This window comes from Octodon degus, unplaced genomic scaffold (genome assembly GCF_000260255.1).
Source record: "Octodon degus isolate 3935 unplaced genomic scaffold, OctDeg1.0 scaffold00027, whole genome shotgun sequence".
NCBI classification, from domain to species: domain Eukaryota; kingdom Metazoa; phylum Chordata; class Mammalia; order Rodentia; family Octodontidae; genus Octodon; species Octodon degus.
This window is the reverse complement of record NW_004524603.1, coordinates 7,747,186-7,766,699: the sequence shown is the minus strand read 5'-3', so window position 1 is coordinate 7,766,699 and position 19,514 is coordinate 7,747,186. Positions and strand designations below refer to the sequence as shown.

At 40.4% G+C, this 19,514-nt stretch overlaps 1 protein-coding gene across 1 annotated transcript in view; it reads left to right on the top strand.

Annotated features, from left to right (window-relative positions):
• The window catches only part of Cntnap2 (contactin associated protein like 2), a 1,699,165-nt gene that overhangs the window by 1,181,347 nt on the left and 498,304 nt on the right, over positions 1–19,514 (top strand). The window contains 1 exon segment of the mRNA XM_012514194.2: positions 3,499–3,520. Within this exon segment, the coding sequence (XP_012369648.1) occupies positions 3,499–3,520 (22 nt within the window).

Here is a 19,514-nt window from a genome sequence, read left to right as displayed (position 1 = left end):
GTCTATAAGTCTCACTTTTTTTTTACCTCTTTCATTTCTTTAAAACAGAGCACCAACAAAATAACAAACCTCACTCCTGGCATAGCTCCCTAACCTAAAAAGGCCAGGTTGAAGGGGACAGAAAGGTGACATGCCATTCAACATGTGCTCCCGGTCTTGTTTTGTCTTTACTTAAATTCTGAGCAAAAGTTAAAAGCCTAAATGAAAACAAAAGAACAGTAATATGTGGATGTGTGTTAAAGACCAAGAATAAGAAGACAGTTGACATTTCCCAAATAAACCAACAAGTGGAAGAAAATCAACCAGGCTACTCTAGCACGGTCTGTGACAGAAGGCTTTCTAGAGGGCGTCACTGGAGAAGGGTCCGTAGTTCAGCTAGCTTCAGGAATCATTGGTGAAGGGTGCTTCTCAAAGACAAAGGAATTATTCTGTTGATTGGCAGCCATGGACATGAACAATTTGCACTTTACTGGAGAGAAAGAAAAGCTCCAATCACATACCAGGGTGTCTGGGGATGAGAAGCTGAGGGCCCAGGACACTGTGAGGCTGCAGTGCAGGGTTCTTAGTCCCAGGGTTTCTTCCACTTTCAAAGAAACACTGGTGTCCCTGTGGAATGTAAACAGCTTCCTGACTTAACAACAGGAGCTCAGTGAGTTGGAAACAGCTTTCTTTAAAAGGAAAAAGAAGGCTCATTTACTGGTTGTTTTTTTTTTTTTTTTAGAATATCACCTGATTCATTTGGTCTTTATATCCCTGGAGATGATTAAAGTTTCAAAAGGAAACATGCTCTTTTATAGCTTAATGACCAGTAACCAACTTAAATTTTGTTTGCCTTCAGAATTTTTAATTTGTCTTATAGGAAGGGGAGCCTGCATACCTTAAAAATTAGATCTTCTCCAAGCAGTGTGAATGCAGATTTGTTAATGGTTTCTTCAGGGTATACAATAAATTTTTCTTATTCTAATTGTCACCAGATAGGGTCTGAGAAATCCTCCCAAAGATGGGATGGTGACTTCAACCTGCCCCTCCCACCAGAGAATAAACTTATCTCTGGATAGCAGAGGAAAACATTTCAAGATGCACCTGCACTAGCCATTGAGAGATTTATTAAGCAGTACTCAAGATGTATGCTCTCAGGAAGAGGTGCAAGGCCGGCCAAATAGCTCAGTGGATTAAAACACCTGCAAGCAGGCACAGGGGCCAGGGTTCAATCCCCAGGCCTGCTGTGCCAGCCCTGCCCCCGGGGCACACTGAGATGGCAATTGAGCCTGGGTGTGGTGATGCACGCCTGTAATCCCAGTTCTTGGGAGGCTGTAAATAGGCAGGTCACTATGAGTCTCATCTAGTAGTGAGACCTTGAACACCCTGTAGACCCTTCCCTAAAATACAGAAAATAATAATAATAATAACAGGAAGGGGTGTAGATGCTAGAGGGTACGACACATCACATGCAGGATTGGGGGGTATTTATGTGATCTTGGGGATGTTCAAGATGATCTAGAAAGTGTTTCCCTAGTGTCTGCCAGGTCTCTGGCTAGTGGACTATGTTATAATGCAAACCATGTGCATCTGTCTTAATTTTAGGAATATGATACTCAATAGCACCATTTCCTGGAGAAGGGAAGTCTGTGGAATTTGTGGATTTATAGTACCAGAAGAAAAATACATTTCCCATTTTTAAACTTACTGTATCTTTAATACTCTAGGGAATTTAGGAGTGAGAAGGTGGAAACAGGGTCAGGCCTGGGGATTTAAAGAGCCTTGGAACTCTGAGTCACTGACTATGTCATAAAGCTACACGTTCCTCAACAGTACAATTTTTTACTTGACAATTTCCTTGTCTCTTTTCCACCTATCCTTTTTTCTTCTGTCTTGTCTCATAATTATCTGCAATTGTGAATTCAAGATTTCATTTCAGCTATTCCAAAAAAAGTTGTATCTTGAAAAATTTGATTGCCATAACCATATATATTATAAGTAGGTATGTAGGAAGGTAGCAGCATTATGCTCACCATGTGCATGTACATATAAGTTTATTGCAGAAAAATCCTCTCCCCAAATCCATGAATTATATGGCATAATCCTCTCTGGCTCAAGCTATTCTGGGAAATCATAACTCAAAGCATAGACAAAAACAAATTGCAGTGGGGGCTGACTGGCCATTCTCCTAGGGAGTTTTTGAAAACTGAGCTCTTTAGCAAGAAATAGAATCTGAGACCTACACAATCCTAAAACCTGGTGAGGGTGGAAACCAGAGAAACTTGTGGGACATCCTGGGAGACTGACTCTGGGCCAGGAACCCAAGTAGGATTCCAAAATCCTCTTCTTTAAAACTCTCGTGAAAAGCGGCTTTCATTTGGGATGAGGGTTAAATTGGGATCAGGGTGGCATAGCTGTCCCTGGGTCACTGCCCAGAAGAAAGAAGTCACTGTGATTTGAGGTAGCAGTAATAACCAAGAAAGACAACACTCAGTGCCTTGGGTGCAGGGCCAAGATGCTTGCTCTCAGAACAAGTGCAAGTGACATTTTCTGGTCAAGTCACCAATTTCTGCGCATCACAGGCTTAAGGACAAAGAGGGACTCTTGCAACGTGCCGCTCTGGGGCTGCCTGTGCAGAGCCTGGTTGGGGTGTCACACCCAGAGCCCAGAAGAGCTGTGGAACACTGTGGACCATCAAGCGAGTTAGGAAGACTCAGGAACTTTCTAGGGACTCACTTTGCATGTCCAAGACTGCTTTCGGCTATTCCGGTATCATTATGATTAATGCAATTCACACAGTTGACTAGCGTAACACATAAGTATGATGAACTAGCCTCGGTCCAGTGAGAACTGGTTTTTACATAACATTTTGAGCTGTGCACCTAGAAAGGCTTTCTAAATGCTCCCATAGTTTGGCGAATGGTGCTCAATGCCAGCTCAGGAAGCTCACATCTGCATGGCTAGTATCACCCTCCCAATTTTGTTGGCATTTCAGCCTCCCCTTTCTGCACCATAATGTTAGAAAACCCTTGGCAAAGTCGCTCTCCCAGCAGAAGGTAGGCAGGCTCAGGGCTCCACCTGTGGAAGCTGATCAAACGCACCGATGCACTCCAGGCCCACAATATGGAGTGGATCACACTCCCCCCTGACCAATGGAGCGGGGCCAGAATACAGTACCTCGGGCCAGAATACAGTACCTCAGGCCCAAGAGCATCCAACCTTCCTTTTTCTGCTTGAAGGCAGGACATGAAGCCCCACGGAAAGTTCCACTTCCTGCACCAGGCGGACAGGCATATTGTTATCACCAGAGATGAGACACCAGTGGGGCTGGGAGAAATCTGTGCAGACCTGGACAAGCTAGCACTCGCCTGCTTGGTCACTTCCTAGTTGATGGCTCTGGCCCAAGCACATGTGTCCTGTTGATATAGGAATGATCTCAAGGCTTCTGTAAGGAAATTATTACAGCTCTCTACTTGCTACATGTCAGATACATTGAGTTTGTGTTCTCTAAAATCAAAGAATGAATTCTAGGAACCACAGAGTTTCAGAGTAGGAATACTTATTGAGGAGAGGAGACACAGCTCCTGAGAGGCAGGAGGGGACCCCAAAGAAGGTTGCCAAGGACCCCACTTTCCAGGGTAAGTTTTTGTAGAGCAAAACCCATATGTGTACAACATGGGTTAAAGCCATGAACAGCAAACAAGTATGGTTGGTTAGGTAATAGGGATCCAATAGGGAAACAACTCATATAACAAATGCGTATGGAAAGAACAAAGAACTTTTTAAGGAAGTGATGAGTCCAAGGGTCTTGGTCACCCATCAAAGTGACTGATGTCTATCTAGACTTCATTAGGTCAACTTCCAACTTATCTCAGGCTTGGTCATTCTGTCTTTATCTTGAGACATGGCCTCCAGCAGATGCCATGGTTGCAATGGCTTTTCATTTTTGCCCTGACTCTTTCAAGAGCCCAGCCCTACCTGACTATCTATAACAGTTCTACCTGGCTGAGCTAAGTTACTGTCACATTTTCTCAGTGTGCAACTTGGAATATAAATATTTTGCTCTAACTGTTTCCCTGGGCTCGGCTGGCCTATGGAGACTCCCTATACCTGTAAAGAATCTGTACACATCTCCTGCTGGTCTGTTTCATATCAGTGTAATTCTCAGGCCCAACTGGAACAAGGAGGAGAGAAGAATTAGAATTCTGTCTCCCATGTATTGCTTAGACTTGAGAACCAGAAAAATAAATAATTAGACTTGGGAAATAGAGGAGGCAAAGAAGACCTTTACACATGTCCCTGAGGAGAATTGGAGGATGCATAAGCACAATAGTAAGGAAAAAAAAAAATGTACACAGAGATGCATTTATAACTCAGACCATCCTGGGACAAGGATCAGTAAGCTTCTGAACCCTTAACATGGAGCTCATTAAAAACTCAATTTGCATTTTCTTCTGAGGCTGGCAGGGACTTAAAAGCTGCTTTTGTTTAAAGCAGTAACTCTTCACTGGGGCCTACAGATGCCCAGTGGGTAACTAAAGCAGAACAAAACTTGATTTTCATTTCCTATTTGTTTCTTTTATTACTTTAAAACTTTAGGTCGACTCTTCATACAGTCATGGCAATCGTCTGGGGAGAGTCTGTCTAGAAACAGGCCACATAGTTGGTCAGCCCTAAATTGACATAACCTATCTCATCCCCTTTCAAGACGACAGCACCAGCATAAGGCATCTGCAGGGACATTCAGTTATCCCGACAGAGCCAGAAGTCTCTGGTGGTTCTGATCTGTAGTCACTTGGGGACCGCACCAACCAGAGATGATCACTGCGTGGAGGCTGAGCTGTCCTCCCAAGATGGAAGGACTTATCCAGAACAGTCCTGCAAAACCAGAACTGAAGTAATGACCAAGCGGATGCTGCCAGTCCCACCAACCCCGTGAAGCTGTTCCCGCCGTTTGATGATGGACCAGTCCGATCTTTTCCATCAGAGCTGTGTGCCAATAGCTCCTCACACCAAAGCCCCTTCCCAGTTTCTCTTACTTTCAGCTCTGCCTAACACACTGGAGCACATGACTCTCACTGATAAAAGGTGGTTTATATATCACTATGTCAAGAACCCGGCCAGCCTGAGTTAAGAGAAACTCCTTGGCCCCAATCTGATGACATAACTTGCTTTGGGAAGCAAACTGAGATTTTTATTTTCTGCAATAAGAAAAGAGAGGGCCAGCCAAATGGCTCAGCGCACTAAAGCGCCTGCTCAGGCAGAGTACAGCAGCAGCGGCTCAATCCCCGGGATGCCATGCTGGCCCTTCCCCGAGGGCGCACCGAGATAATTGAGACTGGGTGTGGTGGCGCGCGCCTGTAATCCCAGCACTTGGAAGGCTAAAAACAGGAGAATCACTAGGAGTCTGATCTACATAGTAAGACCCTGTAACCGTGTATTAAATATATAAAAAAGGAAAGGAAAAAAGACAATGTATTTCCGATTATTAGTAGACCTTATGAAGAGAAAGGATTATTTAAATAAACATCTGTATAATAAAACAAATATCTTCTTCTAGAATATATATGCTAATCTAATTTAGAAAAACTAAAATATACATTCCAGACTAAATTAGCATCCATTTAAGTGCTAGAGTGGAGCCATTATGAAAGCTTGGTCTAATGGGTTAAGAAAGATCAGGGATGAACTGTTAAGGCTGGAGAATATATTAGCAGCTAGACTGGAAGCAACAATAGAAAGTGTTACATTAAAGTGCAATTCAAATATTTAGAGAAAGATGTATCTTCAATAAATGGTGTTATGAAAACTCATGGTGGCATGATTTTAATTTTAGGAACTCAGTTTAGTACAGGTAGATAGGGAAGATTTAGAGAGAGCTCTAAAAATCTAATGTGGATGCCAAAATTATTATCATTCTGTACTTTGAAATACACAGTACATTTCTAGCCTAGTTTAAAGCATGTGTATATTTAAATCTCCCCTTTTCATTCTTTATAAATAATAGCATTTTGCACACTGAATTGAAAATATTTCTTTAAGTAATGAATGTATGCCTATGGTACTGTATTGCACCTGATGATATATTGCTTAATTATCATAGATTATTAGCATTCCACTGCTACCAGGAACTCAGGAGTGTATGTTTTATTAAATGTAGGCTGCAACTTGCAGTAAGAAAGTTGTATTATGCTGACAAAGGATAGCTATACACATATACACACAGACACATCACAGGCATGCATATAACTGAATTAAAGCCTCACAAAATAATGCCTATAAATTGTATAAAGTCTAATACACTCTTATTTCTTATATTTTACATCCTTTTTATATCCCCTTTTTTTGTTTTAAAATACTGCTCATGGTATTCAAAATTAAAATTACCATCTACTGATGAATCTCAAGCTACAATTTGAAAACCACTGCCGTAGGGGTAGCTAGTCCAGATTTTCCCTTTGGTACCAGGATCAAACTCAGAACCTTGTGCTTGCTAGGCAGGCACTTAGGCCACTGAGCTATCTCCCCAGCTTCCTCTCAAATCTGATGAGGAGAGTAAAATTATTCTCTGGATACTTGTTTGCTCACTTTGCATTTTCCTAGGTTTCCAGGAAGCACTAATTGTACTTTATTTTAATCCCATGTCCTTCTGTATCCTCTCATTCAATTGAAAACTCCATGAGAATAATTCCCATTCCTAACATTGTCCCCGGAGCCAGGCAGAGCAGTGTAAGTGATTGAATCCCTGGAAAGTAGGTTTATGTGGCCAAGTGGTATAAAGTTACCAGGGTGAGACAAAAATACTGGAATCAAAATAGCCACTATTGCCCTCCTCTCCTTCTAAGCAAGAGCAGTTCTGTTGGCTGTGTTCATCAGAACAGTAAATGAAGAGAGAACTCAAAGTTGTGAGATAAGCTATATCAGGGGCCTACTCCTACTGTTGTAAAAGTGCCACTGAGTAGCTTTGAAACACAGAAATTTGTTCTCGAATTGTACAAGACAGAAGTATGAAGTTGAGGTGTCAACAGGGCCACGACCTCTCTGCTAGCTTCTAGTGGTTGCCAACAATCATTGGTCCTTCTTGGATTGTGGATGCCATGCACCAGGTCTGCGGCCAGCCACATGGAAGTCCCTCCCGCGGTATCTCTTTTGTTTGCATTTCCCTCCTCTTATAGGAACATCAGCCGCTGGATCAGGGCTGGCTTTAATAACACACACACACACACACACTCCAGCCCAAATTTCTCTGGAATCAATATCAACATACAGAATAATTTCTTTGCACATTAAACATTTGAAATTCTTTACATAAAATCTTTTTAATTGTTTCAATTTTTACTATCCCTATTCATTGTCTAGCTCATTTGCAATATAAAATCTTAGTCACTGTTTATGATTCTAAATAGTGAAATGAAAAATTTATTTATAATTTTAAGTAATGTGATTGGAGAGCAGCAAGGAATTGATCATTTTCATTATAGTGCATTTACTTTAGAAGGAATTGTATTTCTAAAATGAATTTTACTGGATGAAATATATATTTACTCTTTAAAAATAGTTCATATAGGAAGAGGATCTTATAAATTCATCTGGCATCCTAGAAACTGAATATTACTGCTATTATTTTTCTAAACAATAATATATATTTTTAAAAGCTCTTGCTTTTGTTACTATTTTTCCATATAGAAGGAAACTGATTATCAACTAGTACATAGTCTTGCAAGCAAAAACGAGTGTTACTTGGCTCACAGGAAGCAAGTGGGAATGGAATTAGAAATCTAATATTCAGTGGTGAGTTCTGAAATGGTGGGAGTGGGAAGAAATGGGGAAAACAGGGAAAATTACTTTTAATAAAAGTTCTCAAAGGGCTGCAGAGATAGCTCAGTGCCATAGCCACCTGCCTGGCAAATGCAAGGTCCCAAGCTCAATCCCCAGCCTCACAAACAAACAAACAAAAACAGATTTTGAAATCTTTGGCAATAAATCATTCTATAGAGTGAAAAGTCTAGAAAGGAGTGATCAAGGTGGATTTCAGAGAAAGAAAATAAAATAATGTCATACTATCTTTTATTCAAGTTTCTTTGGACTGTCTTAAACCTGACCATGTACAGCATCCTTTCTGTGGAAATACATCACATGGGCTGGCAAGATAGTTCAGTGGTCTAAAGCACCTGCTTAGGCAAGCTTAGGCAACCACAGGGACCACGGTTTGATTCCCAGCACCACACGCCATGCCAGTCTGCCCCCAGGGCAGGTTGAGTTGGCCACCAAAAAAAAGAAAAAAGAAATATATCACAGATAAAAAGACCGACATTTAATAATAACATGACATTTATGAAATAGTCTGTATCATTTGACATACTTTCATGCAATTTCTGTTACTTAATCTTTTCCAGCACCCATTCAAAGTAGCCAGAGCAAGTGTCATTTGCTACATTTTGTGGAAGATCACGCTATTAAGTGAAAACTGATTTAAGGCAGTTTAGTTTTTACTTTTTTAAAAAAAAATATGTATTTAGTACAGGGTCTGTCGGGTCTCACTACACAGATCGGACTCATAGTGACTCTCCTATTTTTGCCCTCCCAAGCGCTAGGATTACAGGTGTGCACTGCCACATCCATCCTCAACTGCACTCTCAGTGCGCCCCGAGGGTGGGGCCAGCATGGCAGGCCTGGGATCGAACCCATGGCCCCTGTGTTTCCCTACGCAGACACTTTAATCTGCTGAGCTATCTGGCCAGCCAAGTTTTTACCCTTTGATGAAGTCATCTAAGGCATTGTTTTTCAAAGTTATGGACTGCAAAATCATTTTAGTGGCCTGTGCCTGACAGGTTTGAAAATACTATGAATTAGAATATAAAATGCCAGGGTACATCAAACATGGTAAGTGGAAGTATTATTTTGTAAAGGTTTGTGTGTACATGTAGGGTTTCCTATGAAGCTATGTACTTATTACTGTTGATCAGAGTAACAACATGTTAGAAATCTGACCTACCAAAACAAATTCCTTAGTCATTATTTTACTTTGGATTACCAAAATCCCATTCAAGTTTCCTTCAGTTAAGTTGAGACAGTAGTTTCCAAACTGTTCTCCCAGCAGTAGTTCTGAAAGATGTGAATTTATAATCAGGGAAAAAGATTTTGATCAAAAAAACTTTAAGCTATATATCATAGTCATCTTTGAAAATTCACATACAACAGCAGCAATTAGACGATCTGAAAAATCTAGCAGCAGCAGAAACTTGACCCTCCAAATAATTTGAGCACAGAACATTTTTCATAGCAGCTTATTACCAAGATGTTTGGTGAAAGTTCAGATAAGGTACCGTGCTCTGCTAAAACACAATCCCCAGGGCAGGATTCTCATGGATTTCTCTTACTCAGATAATGGATGTGTTTGCTATTTGGTTAAAGTCTTATATATTGGCCCTGAAGTTCAAGTTTCTTTATCAGCCTCCAGTCAGCAAGGCCATTACTGGAAACGGAAAAGGTATCTTATACCTGAAAATCAGCAGTTATGCAGGGCCTATCAGGACTGGACACAGGAAACCTTAACCGTTTGTAGAGGAAAAATCTCTAGGATGACTGCACTACGCACCAACTTTCACCCAGTCATCTCCAACACTTCTGCAAGCAGTTACAGCTGCTCTGTTCTTCCTGCAGGAAGTCCAAGAATGTAGCAGGGATAAGGTACCAAATAGCACTAAGAAAACCATTTAAAAACAGAAATAACTTCATTATAAAAATAAAACTTGTTTTTGTACAGTGCATACTTTTTAAAACTCTATAGTATCCATATATAGAACAACAACAGAAAAGATGAGTGAGATGAGGCATGGGGGCACAATATTTCAAGGCTCTTTAAATGTGTGGCTGAACAGAAAGAGCAGAATTTTATACTCAGATTGTTATAATTATGTGCCATAGAGCCTGCAGAGAATTCAGTTATATATCAATAAGCAAATGGGAGTGAAAGGAGAAAAATGCTTCATGAAAATACTTCAGGCTAATAGATCTCACATTGCTTAACATATTGTCAGACTTCCCAGTTGTCCCCAGACCACACTTCGTGGACTTCTGCCTTGTTACTGTCCATTATGTAGAGGAAGAAATCATGTGGTGATAGGATCAGGGGACGGAGAACTAATCCCTGGCCTGCTCACCCTCCTTCCACTATATGATATGCAGCCTCTGGCCATGTGGACCAGAACACCGGCTTAGGCCAAGGCACCCGGGGACCACAGATGACATACAGAAAGGGAACTGGCCACAGATCTTGAGATACAGACAAATGAGTAAAAGAAGCACGCCATGTAGTTGACCTCAGCCCAAAAATGTTCCAGTGTATATCTATCCCTTGATCCCAGGTAGAGACTCGATCCAAGAATCTCTGGTTATAATTAAACCATAATTGAACAGAGAAGCTACTTAGAGTGAAACATTCTTCCCCCAAGAAAGAAAATCATGGTCTGCACAGTGCAAATCTTGAAACCAATTCAGGATTTAGAGCCCACTTAGCTTGCTTAGCTCCTCGCTTTCCTTGTATTTATCAGTTTTTTCAACTACCATAAAAATAATAACTATATTTGAATAAACTCAATGCATACGCATTATTAAAATTGAATTTTATGATGTAGAATTCAGTTACTTTTCAGCTTAAACACAAAATACATAAGTGAATATTTATGCATATATTTTTAATGTTTTCCAAAGATTCTCATAGAATATCTCAAGAGCATTATTTTTTTTGGAAGGAAGGTAGCACAACAGCCTTCACTGAGGTAAGCACAACACATCAGAGAACCTGTTTTCTTTTGAGCCGTATTTAAATGCTTATGATACAAAATGGAAATTGTTCAGCTGTCCAAAGGAAAAGTTTGCATCTCTCCTCTGATTTCTCCCAAGTCTGCACAGAGTGGCAGCAGAAACTCTAATGAAATTCTGCAGTTAGTCTGAGAAGCACATTAGGGAATCCAAGGGGCTCCGCCCTTCTGCAAGAGGCTCCCTTGCTCAATGCCTAACCTGATCCCCAAGGAGCTGACCCATCCTTTCCTCCTGCTCCAAGCCTCAGTGGCTCAAGGACCTGGAGCTGTGACAGAGACTTTGATTTATTGCTTCATTTTTCATCTTTACAAATCCATGATTTCCCCCAAAGAAACTACTCACATAACTACCACAGGGATGACACAGAAAAGACCATTACCCGCAGCTCAGAGGTTTTCCCCTGCTCAAGCGTGTGCTCTTCTGAGCCCTAAAACTGCGAGTTAAATTTGTAAGATTCTGTAATTTGTATAACATTGATTTCATGGATGGCTTTTGCCCAAAATTAATTTTGCAAGCTCCAACTATGTCTTTGCATGTAGTCATAGTTTATTTTCATTGCTGTAGTGTTCTGTGGTGTAAATATGCAGCTTACATTGTCGATAGACACCTGTGTCGTAGTTTGTTTAGGCTGCTATCACAAAACACCATAGACTGGATAGTGTGTAAGCAGCAGAAACTTACTTCTCACAGTTCTGAAGGCTGAAGGTCCACAGTCAAGGTCTAACCAATAGGACATCTCATCGGCCACACTGCCCTCTCACTGGTGGCATCTTCTCATTGTGTATGCAACGTGGAAAGGGTGGGTTCTGAATCCCTTTGCCACAGGGCCTCACCCATTCCTGAGGCTCTGCTCTCCACAGCCACCTTCCAGAGGCCCCACCTCCTAATCCTGTCTCTCTAGGGTTAGATTTTCACCAAACAAATTTTGGAGCACACAATCACCTACCCCACACCCCCTGAATGCTTTCCAGTGTTCAGGAGAATGAGATGGTGACTATTCCTGTCCTTGTCTCTGGGTGTGCAGAACATGCTTGTAATTGGATCTATTTCTATCTGAAAGTGGGACCACTGCGTCAAAGACCACGCAAATCTTCCGATGTAGGCAATAATGAAAAAGACACTTTTAGAACAACTTACCAATTCTTCAAAAGCCACAAAAGAAATTTAGTTTATTGTTTTACATACTCACCCAATAATACCATTTGTGAAAATTAGTTATTTGGGTAATTATGAAATGGAACCTTATTAAGATTTGAATTTTTGTATTCCTGATACTGAGATTGAGCATCTTTTCAGGGGTTTATGGGATTCTTTGAACTTTCAAAAACCATTGTTCCCATGTGTCATTTCACAAGGGAATACCTGTATTAAATTTTATCAGAATCAGATTAGGGACAAATCTCTACAAAAGCCCCCTGAAGAGGATATTGACTTTTAAGCAATTTGAAGATCGCTGGATTAGACACGAGTGAATAGGGAATGAGTTACCTGGAAATTATGTGTAAGTAGGAAAAATATTTAGAAAGAAGTATAATGAAGCAGAATGGGAAAAAAAACAACATAGGAGAAAGAGGAGCCCCAAGGCAAGAAGATGAGCTTATGCATCATCGGCATTCTGGAAGGAGAAAGAAGCTGCAAATCGATCGGAGATGAGTGGCTGATGGGGAATTTTCCAAAACCAGAGCAGCATCAAGAAGCATTTTGAATCTGTTCACTTAATAGTTAAAACTGCTGGAAAAAAATGCTTATAAAGTTCCAAAAGAAAGTATAAATAATCATTTGATGATCCAAAATTATACAAACTTCTCCTAGTAAGTCAGATGACAAAAGAAAATCTTTAAAGTGCTGAAGGAAAACAGTCACAAATAGAATGGTCTATTTGTACTTCAGGGATGAAAATAGGGCCAACCAGATAGCTCAGCAGATTAAAGTGCCTGCTTAGGCGGACGCAGGGGCCGGGGGTTTGAGCCCCCGTGTGGCATGCTGGTCCTGTCCCCCGGGGCACACTGAGAGGATGATTGAGACTGGGCATGGTGCGCACCTGTAATCCCAGGATTTGGAGACTGAAAACAGAAGGATCACTACAAGTCTGAGCTGTGTAGTGAGACCCTGTAGACTCTGTACTAAATGTATTTGAAAAAGAAAGAAAATGAAGTCACTTCTGACAAGTAACAAATGAGAAATTTCCCCTTGTAGTTTTGTCCTTCAGGAAATATTAGAGATCGCTGGAGGGAAATACATAATAGCAATGGGTGAGTAAGAGAAGGTAAACAATGCCACTAGTGTCATGGGCTCTTGGCATTGTTGAGCTATTGTCTCCAACTTAGACTGAGATGGCTTGCGGCTCAGGTGTGGTGCCCAGCAGGTGTTCCTGGTTCACCTTTACCCTAAAGTGCAGCACTTCAGAGGCCAGGACATCACAGAGCCCTGATCTCTGGGCTGTGTCCCCTTGGTCCCATTGAGTGCTAAACACTACCATGTGTGCCCTCTCAGCTGCCACCTGCCTTCACAGCTCTCAACACATCTACATTTTATCAGAACTACATTATCTTCTGCAAAAATGTTGATCCAGATTGCCAAATCTGCCTCACTGGCAGCAACCCCTCTTATTTCTCTCTCTCTCTCTCTCTCTCTCTCTCTCTCTCTCTCTCTCTCTCTCTCTCGCTCTCTCTCTCTCTCTTGGTTTTTCTTCGGAAAGAATCAAGCATTAAGTATATTTAGCTCATTTGAGGGATATTTTTCCTCAAAAGAGCTGAGGTAGTAGAGGGAGATATGGATCTTTGAGAAAATTTGTATGTCTGTGGGATATTTTCATACTGAAGGTAATGACCCAATAGAAAGGGAAAACACAAGATGAAAATGAAATGGAATATGCCTCCAGAGCAAAGAACTTGATGAAGTAAGAAGTATTCATGACTGGTGAAGGGATGGCAGGTTGATCTTGCAGTAGACAAAGGGACTTCTCAGTCACCATGTCAGGAGAGGCTGAATATATGCAATCTGATATAAATAAATTCAAGGACAGGAAGATGAGATGATTTTACTTGGATTGATTTCTACTTTTCTCCCAGAAATGCAGTGAAGCTACCCATTGATTCTGAGGCATGGAGGAAATGGGTTGCTGACTGCAGCTGACCTGGCTAGTATGAGTCCTTGTCTTAATGTAGAAATGAAAATTAAAGCTAAAGCATATTTACAGCAAAAGAAACAAACCTTTCAGCTGGGAAATTAAAAGGAAGACAGGAAAGGAGCTGAAGGGGGCACATTCTGACGCAGGGGTTCAGATTCTCAATGCAAAATGGCAGGAGGCAGGTTGTCAAGGACTAACTGCCAGCCTAGGGTGGATGGATGATCATCTCAATCCTGGTGTCATAGGTGCTGAATCATCATCACTGATGGATTGTTTCATGCCCAAGAAAGGACTGTCTCTTTCCAGTGGTCTCGGCCATGTGGGGCTCCACCTTCCCTGGAATGCAAGTGGTCACGTGTTCTGGACAGTGACTGGAGGCCTCTAGGAGTGCTGAATGTCTCTAAATCTCTTTTCTTGGTGTCTTCCATCTTGAAGAGGATGAGATCAGGACAAATCAAGCTTGTCCCCCAAGATCCTTGACAGACATTACCTAAATAATCAACACCACCCTCAAAGCCTCAGGCAGTGGTAAGAAGAGATTTGAGGCAAGACTTACAGAAACAAAAGATGCTCAGTAAACATTAAACTTTGTTCTAATTTTAGTTACCAAGAGGTATCTCCAACCCAAGTAAAGAGTCATGGTGCATAACAAAAAATAATTTATAAGTCCTTGACTCCCAGAAGAAAAGTGTAAATCCTGTTTTTAATGAGTTCTAGGTAAGAACCAGGACTCTGCTTCTTCCACATCCCTGTGGTGGTCCCTGACTATGTCTTGACTATATCATAGGTACAAAGAGATAGCAGCAACCAGAGAAGTTAGTGGTTGTCCTGCATGACTGAGGACTCAGATGACATGTTTAACTTGCAGCCTGCACCTACTCAACACCTTCTGTTCACTTGTGTTTTCCAATAAAATTTTACTGCACAGATGCGGTGAAAGAAGAGTGGCTGTCCAACGCTGGCTCCCCAGGTGATGTTAGTTACTGGTACTGGGGCAAAGGAAAGTTTCAGAGGTGTTTGTGTTACTTTTCTCATTGCTGAGATAATATACCCAACACCTATACGTTAAAGAAAGAAAGGTTATTTAGCTCACAGTTTGTAGAAGTTTCAGTCCTAAATCAACTGGCTCCAAGGCAGGGTGGCATGGCAGAGGGGTATCATAGAGGAGAAACAGCCCAAGGCAGGCAGAAGGTAGCAAAGCAAGCAAGGGGTGGCCTCAGCTCCTTTTATCCCTTATCTCAGGTCAGGCAGCACTCACCCACTTAATCCTGGTGCCCTCAATCCCAGCATTGCTCTGTGAATCAATCCCAGCATCACACTCTAGATCCAGCCACTGAAAAAGTCCCACTTATGACTGTATGTGGCTTTGGAGAAAAAGGAAAAGAAAAGCCACAACAAATGGCAAAAGGAAAGAGCAGATTAAGAAAGGCACAATGAATAATAGCTAAATCTTGGGAGTGGCCCATATGGCCAATGATAGATAAATGGTTAAAGAAAATGTGGTATTTATATAGAGTGGAGTACTACTCAGCCATAAGGAAAAATAAACATGAGTAACTTGGAGGAAAATGGAGACACCTTGAGGCCACAATGTTAAGTTCAATAAATCAAACACAAAAATATTAAATATAACATGTTTTCTCTTATATGAAAAACTCGAGGTGTGAATCATTTAAAGACCAAAGTGAAAAAATGAAATACATGCAACAGAAAGGTAATTGCTTTGTAGACAGGAAGGGTATCTACAGTGGAGGAAGAAAAAAAGGAAAAGACAGTGAAAAGGATTAAGATACAATACATACATGTATCAGCTCCTCACAATGAATGCACTGTGTGTCATAAACATGTACTAATAAAAAACTAAAATTAGAAAACAAGCATACAAGGGAAGGGAAGTTAATGGCACTGCCCAGTAAGACTGTGAAGTCAGGGGTTTGTACAGAGTTAAATTTAAATACTTTTGCTGAGGACCAATGAGATAGCTCAGTGGACCAAGCACCTGCTTTGACAAGTGCAGGAACCAGGGTTCAACCCCCAGTCCCGCATGCCCCACCAGCCCCACTCCAAGGGTTCACTGAGTCAGCAACATAGTCCAGGCTTGGTGGCGCACACCTGTGATCCCAGCACTGGGGAGGCTGAAAACAGGAGGATCAGTACAAGTCTGAGTTGCATAGTGAGACCCTATACCAAATACACAAATAAAAAATATATATAAATAAATATTCGTGTGACTTTTTGACAGATACAGTGTGGGGAGCTGTTTGATTCTGACAAAGAAATAAGATCAACAATAAACCCAAGGGTCTAGGCTGGTGAAAGAGGGCCCAAAGATCAAAGTGGAGAGCAGGGAAGGAAAAAGCATTTGAAATGATTAATTGCAGGTTTAACTGAAGCAACACCATATACGGAAGAAGCAGAATAAGTGAGCTGGAAAATTAAAGACAATGGTCAGAGGTTAGGATAATTAAAATTTTAAAGTTAATAAAATGTTGACCATGTCAATGGTCTCCCCACAGGCATAAGAAGCAGAAGTGAGTTAAGTGTAAAGGAAGTTAGAAGTGAGATGTTCAAAGAAATGGGAGTTTTGTAAGTCATGTGGCCCCCAAAATCACAATAATCATGCACATCATTTTAATTAACTAAGAAACTAAGGATGTTGTAATGCTAGAACCACTGATAGAGTTGATGTGCTGAGATTACTCTCAAATTCCATGAGTACTGTACTATACACTTACACACAGATATCAAATAGCAGATTGAATTCAAAGGGGTATGAGGAAGGAGGGTCAATTGATGTTATGACCTTAAGCAAACATTCACTACCTTTCCAAATGTTAAGCTCCTCGTCTTATAACGAGCACTTTGAAGTAGATTAACTAGTTTACTCCCTCATGTGAAATTCATTCCTTCCTTTAGTCAATGGAACTCTTGATTACAATGATAACCAAAATAGTCACACCTGCATAAAAATTAGAGACTAAATGCCACTTAATTTTAGAAACATAAAGCATAAATTATTTCTTTTTCCCATAATTTTATTGATAAATAAATAGCAATGAGACACGTTCAAACCAAATTGGTAGGACAGTTTCAATAAATAACAGGTTGCATATATTCTTCCTAGTGGTTAATTGCTCTACAAGATGCAGACATGATGGCCTATTTACAAACAATATTAGAACAAATCCCTCTATTCATTAAAAGAATGTAACTATATATCCATCCTAACCACTTTGAATACACAGATACAAACTTGACATTCATCTGTATCCCCTTTTTTTGTTTAGTTCATTATTTGAATATTATAGGTGTGTTAACTCAGCAAAATATTCTAAAAGAGTCTAGTAGCCCATAATAGTATTGGGTCTTCCGCTTGACTGGCAATGTCAGAAATTGTTGACCTGAGTCCCCTACAGCTCAACATAACAGCATGGCTTTACTTCTTATACTTTGTTTTTATACTTTTCTGTTGGATGGTTAAGACCAAGATAAAGCAAGATTTATGCAAAAAGAGTTGTACCTTTTGGGTCTGATAAGGTCAGTGAAATCCCTCAGGATTTATCCTGAGATCTTGTACCTCAGATTGTAGATCCTTTGTCAGTGTCAGCCATGTGGATGAGTCACGGCCATTGCTTGGCCAATGTGCTCTCTGTGAAAGCCTGAGAGAATGTTTTCTCTCCATGTGACACTCCAGGCACACTCTATATCATCAATCACTTTTCTCTTTGGCCCCATGATCTTCTTGATCAGAAAATTTGGGACAATACTGAGTTACATGACGTTATAGTGCAAGTTCTCATATGTCCTGAGTCTTAATTGACCTTGGAAGGCTAGGGCCAAAATGTTGGCTTTCCTTGTGGCCCTCCTTTTTCTCTAATTTTGGTCTGCAAACTTAGGTTGTTAACCCTCCAGAAGAGAAGTTTATTGTTATTACCATATAACCTAGGTTGTTAAGCTTAACCTCACTATCCGTCTGAATATCAAACATCTTAGGCATAACATGGAACATGTATTTTTCATCAAGTATTGATATGTTGAACTTTAAGAATATGATTTAAAAACATTTAAAAATTAGAATATGTTTTAAAAATAGGCATAAAGAATTATATAATTCTTATGCTTACACGTAAGTCCAAAAATCTAACCAAATACAACCTTGAAGCAAGACAGTCTCACAACATACCTTTTCCTGACTCCTGCCTTCATTCACCACCCCCTTCTTTTTGAACAATCATCTACCCAAGAGACAGCACAGCAGCAACTGGCATGTCAAGACAAGCAGCCCATATTCAGAAGACCAGAATGACAGGCACTCCAAGCATGAACCTACTATTACAAATTGCCATCTTCAGCGCAGCTGCTTAGTTCACAGGTGTCACAGGTGCATATTTAGGGTGAGAATCTTTCTAATGAACTGATAGATTCAAAAATCTTCTGGAGATTCTCAGGATCATTGCTTTGCCCATCTTCTACATATAACTGTATGGCTTCTCACTGTCATGTTTCCTAGCTCTTCTCCTTTCCCTCTCTTAATTAGTTAGTCCTCAAGTTCTTGCTTCCCTTTTACTTGTATTATACCTTTCTATTTGTATTTCTTCTTTTGAGTTCTTATACTAGGGAAAGTATATGACATTTATACATAACTGTCTGGTTTATTTCACTTATGAGTATATCTTCAAGTGGCATCAATTTCAATATAAAGCCTTCAAATTTATCATTCTTTATAGCTGAGTAACAATTCATTGTGTAAAAATGCCACATATTTTTCATCCATTCCTCAAGAGATGTGCACCTTGGTTGTTTCCAAGATTTGGCTATCACAAATTGTGCTGCTATAAACATTGGCACACATATATCACTATGATATGATGGTTTCAGATCCTCCAGAAAATTCCCAGTAGAAGAATAGCTGGTTTAAATGAGATTTCCAGTCCAAGTTTTGTAAGGAGTCCCCACACTGATTTCCATAATGGTTGCACCAGTTTACATTCTGACCAGCAGTGGAGAAAGGGTTCTTTTTTCCCCACAGCCTCTCCAACATTTGTTGTTAGTTGATTTCTTTATGATAGCTATTCTTTCTGGGGTGAGATGATATCTCAGTGTTGTTTAAATTTGCATTGCATGGATGGATAGTGATGTGAAGCATTTTTTCATATATTTATTCACTTCCTTAATTTCATCCTCTGAGAAGTCTGTGTTCATCTCAGATACCCATTCTGGACTGGGTGTGTTATTCTGAGATGCCCGTTTTAGGACTGGGTCTTTAAATTTTGGGGCCCTAGTGTTTTTTAGTTCTTTACAAATTCTAGAAAGCAAGCCTTTCTCTGAGTACTTATTTGCCATGATTTTTTCCAAATTTGTGGGTTGCCTTTTCACTTTGTTGGTAATTTCTTTTGATGTGCAAAAACTTCTGAGCAAGTCCCAGTTGTTAATTCTTTCAAGTGTTTCCCATGTGATTTGATTTCTGTCCATGAACTCTTGGCCTACCCCTATGTCTTCAAGAGTTCCTCCTACTTTCTCTTCCAGGAGATTTAGGGTTTCTGTTTTAATGTTTAGATCTTTAATCCATTTGGACTTTAGG